This window comes from Carya illinoinensis, chromosome 15 (assembly GCF_018687715.1).
Source record: "Carya illinoinensis cultivar Pawnee chromosome 15, C.illinoinensisPawnee_v1, whole genome shotgun sequence".
Taxonomy (NCBI): Eukaryota; Viridiplantae; Streptophyta; class Magnoliopsida; order Fagales; family Juglandaceae; genus Carya; species Carya illinoinensis.
In genome coordinates this window covers 9,043,076-9,054,507 of record NC_056766.1, presented here as the reverse complement: position 1 = coordinate 9,054,507, position 11,432 = coordinate 9,043,076, and the positions used below count along the sequence as shown (strand labels likewise).

At 31.2% G+C, this 11,432-nt stretch overlaps 1 protein-coding gene across 1 annotated transcript; it reads left to right on the top strand.

The window, feature by feature from the left end:
- Positions 1-7,588: 7,588 nt before the first annotated feature.
- LOC122297201 (transcription factor MYB44-like) lies at positions 7,589-9,137 on the top strand. The gene has a single exon (XM_043107179.1). The coding sequence runs from the start codon at positions 7,717-7,719 to the stop codon at positions 8,683-8,685; it is 969 nt and encodes a 322-aa protein (XP_042963113.1). The 5' UTR covers positions 7,589-7,716; the 3' UTR covers positions 8,686-9,137.
- The last annotated feature ends 2,295 nt before the right edge of the window (positions 9,138-11,432 follow it).

Here is an 11,432-nt window from a genome sequence, read left to right as displayed (position 1 = left end):
TTCAGGGTTCTTACTGTTTCGCCGGCCAAATTGCCAATAATTCAGGAGAGAGAGAAATATGATTGGTGATTCCGACAATTTCATGCATAATATTATATGAGAAATATTTTAGTTATAAAATAATTATATAAAAATAATTTTATCAACTAATATAGATTTATGTAATTTATTAAATTATAAAATTATTTTTATTATAAAATATATTTAAAAGATTAGATAAAATCATATTAATATATGAAATTATTTTTATATAATTTTTTTTTTATAAATGTAGCAATACTTGTATTATATTTATTGTAGTGAGTGATAGTTTAATTTAGATCTCTATTATTTTAAAGTTTTGCTGCATATAAATAAAACCGCGTACTAATTTGCGTATCAATATTGATTTATTTATATTCAAAATTTAAATTAGTATTATTTTTAATAAAATTTACTTTTTGACCAATAACATTAAATTGGTGTACATGTTAGTACATAATTATGCTTGTAACTAGATTTTTTCATCATTTCAAAGCCTAAAAAATTATATATTAGCATTTAAAAAAAATTATATATATAGTTTTCTTTTTTCTAAAAAAAATATTACTTATCTAACTTTGTGGTTTGATCATTGATGTGATATATTATTTTGTAAAATTATTTTTTATTATAAAGTAAATTTAACATATTACATGTAATCATGGTAATTTGTAAATTTACTTTTATAAAATATTTTATGACTGTAACACTTATTTTAAAACAATTTCCTTACTTCGAATAGAGATGAAAATAATCTCTAAACTCCATATTATTGACCTTCTTAGTCTAATCATGGTGAAAAATGTTTATTAGAGCTTAAAATAAATGGTCTAAATTTTAGAGAAATTACACAAAGGAGTTTTTTTTTTTTTTTTTTTTTTTTACATAACTCTTCGATAAAATATAAAAAATTGAAAATTTTTCTAATGGTTAAAATCTCAATAAGATTTTAGGCTTTGAAATGTTTGTGCAAGATGGTTCACAATCATTCCTTCAAAATGGGCAGATAGTGCAATGAATGGACTCCATGGGTAGGAAACATCCTTCCTCTTTCTATACCATGTGAGTTGGCTTGCAAACCTTAGAGGGAATCACATTCCTGCGAGATATAGTTTAATACAGAGTGATGCAGAAATTTGGAGTACCCATAAAATAAAAAGGAGTACTTTTTTCAGGACTGTGTGGACTGACACCACCATCCATTGTCCTATAAAATAAAAAACCAGCAACTACGCAAGCTCATAATTGCAAGGATACAAAGGCACAAAAATGGTTGTAAAAAAGCCCTGCAAAAACCACTGGCATCCCACCTTTGGGACCATTTTATTTTGTTTGCACTACTCTATTCCCTGCTCCCTCTACTACTCTCTCATGTGATGGGACCAAAAAACATGCTTGTCGTGCTCCAGATTATAAAGTTATCTGCGATGTACGACAATCAACTTGAGATGCAATTTTGTAGAGAGATAGATGAAGAAGAAAAAGAAAGATAGAGATATTTGGAGAAAGAGAAATACTTTTTGCAGTCGGGAAATGTAGTCGGCGTGCAGTCGTGGAGAAAAAAGTGAATTAATACTGGATCTATATGAAAAAAAAATTATTTTTTTAACTTTTTTTTATTTATGTAGGTCCTCCTGAATATAAAATAATTTTTTTATAATTTTTTTTATTCATTCCATACAGCCGACTGCACGCTGACTATATTTATCGATTGTATGTAGCAAAGCCTTGGAGAAAAGGGTTTTTGAATTCACGGCTCAAAAAAATAGAAATCTTTATGCTCCATAAAGAAAAATATATATATATTCATCTATGAGCTGTCTTCCTCAGACTACGAAAGTTTACTTAACTGGAGACGCTAAAATTCTAAATTTTTTTAATCTTTTATTGACACTAGGCTTTAATCTTAACAAGATGAAAGAGATATATATATATATATCTATACCATGTGGATCTCTTTATATTTAAAAAAAATTATAATCACAAAAAAATTATATAAATTGAAGTCAAATCAGTTTATCAATTTATTTTTTATATACGTAGGGCTTCTATATATTTAATATTAGGATTTATATTGATAACATACATACCCATGAAACTATATAAGGGTACTTAAATTGAGCTAAAAAGAGGCGCTTGATCCCCCCACCCCCCAAAAAATTCAAGGATTTTAGATATGATTTTCACCCGTTGGGGTAGGCTTCCTCCTCCTCCTCCTTTCTCCCCTTCATTCATTTCTTCTTTTACCTATCTTGTTTATCAATATTTATTTTACTTAATTTTATTTTGCTTTCTTCAATATTGAAAAAGACAAATTTATAACTTTTTAGCAACTCTTGAGAGACATATACTACGTGACATAAGCAGATTTAAATCGAAAATCGTTCGGAGAAAAAGGGTGACTTTCATAAAAATTACCATGCGTGATTCTCACGCACCACCCACATTTGTGCGTGATCATCCCATGCCACCCCTTTCGGTAGCTTTTCTCGACACATGCATTGATCGCTGGACTTACCAAACCATCAAGATCTTTATCGAAATTTGTGGCTGAACAAAGATAAGTGTATTATCTTCACATGCCATTATATATTCTGAAGTCTACCAAAAGTAGTCCAAATAATAATCCATCTATTTTCACATCTATCTTACTGCTCTCATTTTTGTTAGTTACAAGAAAAGAGTTTATTTTTCGGACGTTTAAATGTAGAGATTGAATCATCTCTTTCGATGAAGGGTGATGTTGAGTTTATCTTTAGATAGGGTGTTATTTTCTGGATATTTGTCTGTAGAGAGTATCAGTAATAATGAAGACCAAATCAGTCATAAAAGAAAATTGTATACTGGTGAAGCTCCAAATACATTATTTTAGTTTATGATGTTATATTTAATATTGAGACATCACAAAATAAATCTAGTGATGGATGTAAGTTTCTTTAATAAATAAACAATGACAGACTCCCTAAAAAAAATTGAGCTAGACAAAATATAAGTATACTTAAATTAAACACATTAGATTTCAAAATAACAACTCTTGACATATACCATTCAAAAAATATTAATGATCTAAACAACTAAAAGTCAATAATTAATCATCCATTCATGATGCATTAAATCGGTACGAAGAATATTAGAAGCTGAAGCTCCCTTACATAACGAAGTACTTCATCATAAATGTGAAGATGCCTGTGATTTGTCAGTCTAGATCCCACCATTTAGATTGCTTCATGGAGGTAACATTGGTTGCAATAATAATGTACCTTAACACAAATAATAAATGAAGGGTAGAATTTTACGGGCTGCACGTCAAAAGAGACCAAAATTTTTATTGTTCACCCAACTGTAAACAGTAACAAGTTACCGTCTTGAAAAGTTTTGTCAGCATCCCAAGAAATGATATTTATAATTAAAAAAATATTTTAATTATAAAAAAATTATACATATATAAATTTATAAATTAAAATAATTTAATATGATACGTCAAATTGTAAAGTTACTTTTATTACAAAGTAGATCTAATGAATTTTATGAAGTTAAATTAGTTTGTGGATTTATTTTATATAATTTTTTATGTCTGTAGTAGTTTTTTTCAAATAATAGAGTATGCAAGTACCGTATAATTTTTTTTTAAAAAATTAAATAAATATAAGATTTATATAAAAAATTAATTTATAAATAATAAATTTTTTTAAATAATTATGTGTCGTTTACGTATTTCACAATAGTATATAATATTACTCATCCGTTAAATATCACGCGGCTATAATTACATGTAATGTTATTAGTATTTTTTTAATAAAAAATGATTTAATAACAAATAAATTGATATAATAGATTAGATTACAAAATTACATAAATTTAATTTTTCATATAAAATTATAATTATACGAAACTTTGATGTCACGGTAGAAATGTTTTTTTTATTAATGCCACGTTCAAAGCATTCGAGTATTAAACAATGATATCTTGAGAAGCATTTATTAATATTATATTAATATATCTTGAAGCACGTTTTAGAATAGGCAGGGAGCAGAAGAGCCCATGCTCCACTGTCAAATTTGGCAACCCGTGTGGGAACGTCACGTGCGGATCATTCGTGCGGTGGTATAAGTCACGTGACGAATTTCGGAAAAACGTGCAGTTAAGGTACTGCTAAAGGACAGTAGTAGGTAAAGGATGACGGGTTGTGCGCGCGTGGCACGTGAGAGTGGGTAAAATTATGGGAATGGGGAAGGAGTTCCATACAGCTGTTTCCCCGTAACGACTGCATGTTGGGATATTTAGATCGGTACACCTTTTTTCTGCTTTCTGTTTTTTGTTGCTTTTCTCTTCTCCTTTTCCGTTTTTTCCGTTTCCCTTTCAGTTTTAAACCCACGCGCTTATGTGTATACCGCCATCAGACCAAGTTGAATCATAAATTTTTGGAAGAATATATGTGCATGATAATGCTTAGTGAATCTTTTTTTTTCTTAGTATATATTAATAAATATATATTTTTTATAAAAAGATATTTAAAAATATTGAAAAAATAATAAAAAAACCAAAAAAAAGAAAATTTTTTGAAATACACTAATTGGTCAGATTTGTAGGTAGGAACATCGGTTCTTCTCACAATATCCATATATGCAAATCTCGCCGATTTTTCTTTACAAAAATAGAATCTATTGAAAAAATTATTGATTTTATTTATTTATTTATAAATATTACTATTTCATTCCTTCATTTGTTCTCTCATCTTGACAGCTTATTAATTTTATTTTTTGTATTTATTGATTAATAAAGTAATTATTAATATATTGGTATTTTTTTTATTTTTTAAAAAAATTTAAAGATGTTAAAAAAATATAAATAAAAAAAATAAAAATAAATTTTGTCTAGTGGGCATGCAATAGTGACCGCTGGGCGTCACCCGAGCAATACTCTTTTTTCATATGGGCAGCAAATATTTTTTTGTTTTTAAGATAATACCTTAAACTTGCATGATATAAAATTGTTTAATTCATTTTCCTATATTTTTACCTCAAACTAACAAATTATTTCAAACTATAAAAACTGTTAATTACACATTATAATATCAATAAAAAATTATTTATAAAAGCGCTAGCATGATATAATTTAATTTAAAAAATAAATTTTAAAATTTAAATTTTACAAATAAAATAATGTGGATAATATGTATACTACACACTACTCTTATAAATAAAGAGCTAAAGAAAAAAAAAAGAAATCAAGTGGCATGAATTTGGATCTTACATTGTTGGCCATGTCATATTTTGTCTGATTTTCAAAATGTAGTTATTTGAATTATGGACTATAAATTTTATAAATTAAAATTTGGTTTGAATATTAAGAATATTTAAAATAATTTAAAAATAATAAAAAATTAATAAAAAAATATAAATAATAATAAAGTAATATGTTCTCAAACATTCCCAAACGGACACGGCTTGTGAATGGGAGGTACGATGCTATTTAGTATTTGAGAGGAAAGAAGTTTAAACACCCTCCTAATTATTGTACGCAGTTGAAGACGGTGGAGTCGGTTATGGCGGTTCGGGGAAGTGTGGAGTGCGTGAGGGACACGTGGAGGTAGTAGCGACTAGGTAGGCTGGTGTTTGTGGCGCGCGTAAGGGGGGTACTAATCAGTAGTCAGAGTGTGGGACCGGAAGAGGGGAGGGGGAGTTGGACAGGCTGGACTGACGACATAGCAGTTCGGTTCGTCCCCCAATCCTCCCTTTCTCTCTCTGCTACTCTCAACGTTTATTTTTCGATAGTTTGTCGTTTTGTGGTGCCAGCTCAGCCAAATCCGTGCGTCCTTTTCTTCCTCCCATTAAAACGATAAATAAGTTAAATATCCCCTTCCTCGAAATTGCTCTCCAGCCTGGCTCGGTCAAACGAACCCCCGCCCCCATCCAAACCGTATCTGTCCTAACTAATTATTTATGAGTGTACCAGATATTTTTAATATGATATCACGTGTCGTTATATTTTTCAGTATTTACCTCATAATTATGTTTTATATTCTCTAAAATTTTAACTAAATATTATTAAAAAAATAATATTTATAATTGTGAATATCTAACCATCACTTAATTATTTAAAAATATTTAAATAAATACGAAATCTACATAAAAAAAAATATTAATTTTTTAATAATAAATTTTATTATTGTTTAAAATAATTATATAATATTTATATACTTCACAACTGTATATATAATTATTTATGTTTATAATAGTTTGAAATTATATTTTTAATAAATATGGTAAGTTGTATTTCACGTCTTAAATTACAAAAATAAAGAGTAGTATTCACTTTCATTCTTAACAATGAAATATTGTGACAACAATTTATTGTATTTATCTCTTTTAAAATAGGTTATAATCTAATTGAATTGAGTTTAGGGCTGGTTTGGTTATTAAAGATTAAACTATCTCATCTCATATAATTATTATAATTTTTTTTATTTTTATACAAAAAATAATAAATAATTCAAAATTTTCAAGTTTTAAAACAAAATTAATAGTAAAAAATTATATTATAACAATATTTTATTTAATTTTTAACAAAATATTTCATCTCATCTAAACTATATAACCAAACGAGGTCTAGTCATTAGAATATGTCATGTCAATACAGTAATCTTGACTCTATCAAGCTAATTGTTTCAAAGATTAAATAAATTTATACAGTTTTAAAATGTCCAGATATATTATAAGATCTTAAGAAAAAAAATCAAAATTTTTACAATGGGACTCTACTTTTTTTTAAGCACGTTCTAAAAAAAAGCATATAGCACGTTACTCAATTATCATATAACTCATAAATCATTGTATGTGTCTATTTTTTTAATCTCTAAAAAAGAAAGTAACCGTAAAAATAACTTGAATTAGAAGGCTAATCCATTGGGCATTAATCATGTTCCATATATCTACAATTAAGTAGAGAACAATATGAAATCCGAGTGATATAATTTGTTTTTACTTTCTAGATTTGGTCCGATTGCTATTAGACCATATTCATTAATTGGGAAAGATTTTTGACACGTCTATAATTGTTTTGGTCCACCATATCATGAATCTATTATTCTCAATTTATAATTTTTATTATTTTTATATAAATAATAATTAGAAGTTAAATTTATGAATGTAAAAATTTAGTTATAAGTACAATTAGGTATTAATATATATATTAATTTAATATAATTAATAAAAAATAAATTTTATTTAAAATAATATGAATTTAAATTTTAAATATAAAAAAATCAAAATTAATACACTTACTTATTCCTATCAAATCTACTCGTAAAATGGTTGTTTTGGTGTGTATCAATTTGACGACGTGTATAATTGGAACAGTACGTTCGCCAGTTTTCAGAGGGTGAGTGATTATACGTGTATGCTGGTTGGGCTGCGAAGATGACGCGTGTCCCTTTGACAGCTGTATGCTAGTAACTGCCTTGCCTGGAAGAATCCTCCAACTCTCAACGGCCATGACCGGTTACTCCCACCGGCTCAACCGGTCATTCTTATCCTCTCTTATATATACCCTCTTACGCTCTCTCTCTGTCTTCTGTCTAAGAACTAGGTGAGGCTCAGCCTCCCATCCTCCCATAACCAGAAGTTCTGATTGTCGGAAATTTCCGATTTCGATAATTTGCTTCGGGTTGAGGTTGGAGATTTGGTTTTGATTTCCATGGCGTCCACGAGGAAAGATTTGGATCGGATAAAAGGTCCATGGAGTCCTGAAGAGGACGAAGCGTTACAGAGACTGGTCCAGAACTACGGGGCGAGAAACTGGTCTCTGATCAGCAAGTCGATCCCCGGTCGATCCGGCAAGTCTTGCCGGCTACGTTGGTGCAACCAGCTTTCGCCTGAGGTGGAGCACCGACCTTTCACTGCGGAGGAGGACGAGACGATCATCAGGGCCCACTCTAGGTTCGGAAACAAGTGGGCTACCATCGCTCGCCTCCTCAATGGTCGCACCGATAACGCCATCAAGAACCACTGGAACTCCACCCTCAAGCGCAAGTGCTCTTCCATGACAGAAGATTCAAGCGACGACGCGCATGCACAGCAGCCGCTTAAGAGATCAGCTAGCGTCGGTGCTGGTTCTGGCACTGGAACGGGCACGGGCGCCGCCTTCTCTGGCCTTTACCTGAACCCGAGTAGCCCGTCCGGATCCGACTTGAGCGATTCGAGTTTGCCTGGAATGTCGCCATCCCGAGTCTACAGACCGCTCGCGAGAACCGGCTCTCTAGCTCTGCCAACTCATCCGCTCGACACCTCGTCTTCAAATACGGATCCTCCAACTTCTCTGAGCCTATCTCTGCCCGGATCCGATTTGTTTGAGGTCTCTAATCAGGCTATCGGATCCAATCAGTCCGGGAGTCCCACTCAAGTGGTACAGAAATTGGTTCCGCCGCCGCCGCCACCACCGCCTCCTCCACCTGTGCCGGTGGCGCAACAAGCTCCGGTGCCAGTGCAGAACGGGTACGAGAAGCAGTTTTTCAGCGCGGAGTTCTTGGCAGTGATGCAGGATATGATTAGAAAGGAGGTGAGAAATTACATGTCTGGGATCGAACAGAAGGGACTGTGTAATATGCAGACAGACGCCATTAGGAACGCCGTGGTGAAACGGATTGGGTTTAGCAAGATCGAGTAGCCAAACAGACCTACTAGTCTATAGTTATTGGAAATGAGTCCCGACCATCAAGGAACTTGGCTTGGGAGAAGAACGAAGCAAGCCTAGCGCTTTTTTTTGTTCAAATTTTAAGTTTCTTTCTTTTCGTTCTGGGTTAGAATAGAAAATAATTTTGTTAGTGTACAGTGGAAAAAAATGGGGTTTGAAGATAGGGAGGGGGAGGATGAGGATGAGGGAGGTGAAAATCCTGAGAAAGATGTTATAAAAACGAGAAGAAAAAGGAGAATTTGATCTTCCAACTATCTTGTTATTGGCTATTTTCATTAAACAAATAGAAGGAAAGGTGTGGAAGGAAATTAAAAATAAGAACAGTTACATTTAATAATGTTCAATAGTGGTGGACAGAGTCGACAAACGTATTTGTTTGGTTCCATGGAATTGGAAGGAAAATCACACAGGAGTTTTGTTTTCTAGCCTGGCTACTTGATGTGATTGACTTTGGTGATTCCTGTTTCCACATTCAAGCATTGAATTAATAAAAGATTAAAAGAAAAAAAAATCACAATTTTTAGTATATATATCAAATATTAATTTTTGGAAAAGATAAATGTTACATAAATACTGGAGTTATTCTAAAATTACGAAGTTGCATAAAAATCACATTTCGTGGAGGCCCTTACCTTTTTCCAGTATGAATGTTAGCTTCTGGGTGAAGAGTACGGGTGTGAGGCCATGATGAAAGTGGGACTTAGAAAAACCGTAGAAATATCTTCATCATTGTTGGGTCCACCTTCGTATATGCCTTTTGGCAACTAAGGATTATGCGGATCGGTTTAGTTAACGATTTTGTCACTGATGATGTCCAGCCACTCGTCAGCTTTGAGAGTCAAATTTTAGTTGAAGAAGCTATTCTAACTATTTTACCTAATTTATTTCAAACGTTATCAGGTTGAATTAGCTATTCCTTCTTTCAAATTATCGTTTTACTTTCTACTCTCTCTTAATCTGCAAATGATGAGAGTAACTCCATCCATTTTCTCTTAAGTCTCATCCATGAGAAGATTTTTCAACTCATTACTTGAATTTTGTGTACCCTCTTTCAAAGAGTAAAAAGAATTTAGAATACAGATGAATTTTTTTAAAAAGAAGTATGCGAGACTTGAAAGTATTCTCAAAACTTTAGCATGAAGTCGAGGAACTTGTAGCGTTAAAGCAAAGAGAATATATGTCAAGGAATGATAAGTTAACGGAAATGTTTATCACATCTAGTTATAAGATTTGCATAATTATTGATATTCGCACATCGATTCAAAATCTTAACTATATGTGTATCACTATATGTGTATAACGGCTCATTTTATTGATAATGATTTGAATTTGCATAAGAGAATAAATTTCATAGAACATGGCTCCATGTTTCAGCTTCTAACTCCTTGTCACAATCTTCTTTATTAGATAGAATTCACCTTCATTGGAAGAGCATTATTACAAACTAAGAGGCACGAACAATGAAAAGGGCCTGGACTCTATAGTAACCTTTGTTAATTGGTTGGGCTGGCTTAGACAAATAATGTTTGGGCTATAGATGGTTAGAAGTTAAGTAAAACCCAATTTACTCAGGCCTTGAAATAAAGAAAGAAATTGACAATCCATCTTGGGCCTGTGAATCTGTGATGAGTAAAAACAATTCATTGTCATTGGACAGTATGTTGGGCCCGAGTCAATTGGGTTTATTTTGAAAGCTACTTGACCATGGACCAAGAGAAATTAGAATCATGCAACACTCTTCTTTGCAGTATCAAATTGTGGCCTATTATGCTCATGTTACCAAATCTGTAAGAAACATTCACACCTAGAAAAAGGAGAGAGTTATGCACGCACTCTACAGTAGATTTCAGATGAAAAAATCTGGTTACAAGTATAATTATATATTAATATGTATATTAATTTTTTATAATTAATCAAAAAGTAAATTTTATTAAAAATAATATTAATTTAAATTTTAAATATAAATAAATAAATATTAATACACAGATTAATACGTGATTTTATTTATACAAAGCAAAACTCATTTTAGTTGTAACCTATGTATAACCTTTCACATTCAGAACAAAGTAGAACGCACTGTCCGTTTGACTTCCTGACCTCCCATCTTTCGTAAATAGCCTTTACCGCTGTCTGTTTGGCACACGTATTTGCCAAGTTTATTATTTGAAATTACTTTCTAGTTTTAATGATTGCTAAATGATTAAGGATCTTGATTTTCTTAATATCTGCGAGAAGTATCGTCATCTGTTAGTTGAGCACTTCTATTGGTTTAAAAATTATGCTTATTGATTAGCTAGGAATCAATAATTCTATTTGTTAATAGTATTATTACAATAATTATTAATGTCATAATCCAAACACTGAAAGCCTCAAAAAAAAAAAAAAAAAAAAAAAAAAAAACAAACTTCATTGTCTTTGTTGTTGATCAAAATTACCAAAATCTGGTCTAATTGTTATCATCACTAATTAAATCAAAATCTTAATTGTATTATTTAATTTTTATTTTTTTATAATGGAAGTTATAATGGAGATTTTTTTATAAAAAAAATAAAAAAAAATCCCAATGTACCGAACCAAGACTAGGAGGCTTCAATCCAAACTCCAAGATGAGAATCCGATACTTCATCTAAACTGTAACTAAATTTCTTATACCTCTTCACCCACGAAATGTATGTACGTGCCATGATTAAAAAATGAGCTGCCCTACATTAATAGAGTTT

What these genes read in the sequence shown, in the direction of transcription:
- LOC122297201 (XM_043107179.1), top strand. Translation starts at nt 7,717, where the DNA reads ATGGCGTCCACGAGGAAAGATTTGGATCGGATAAAAGGTCCATGGAGT.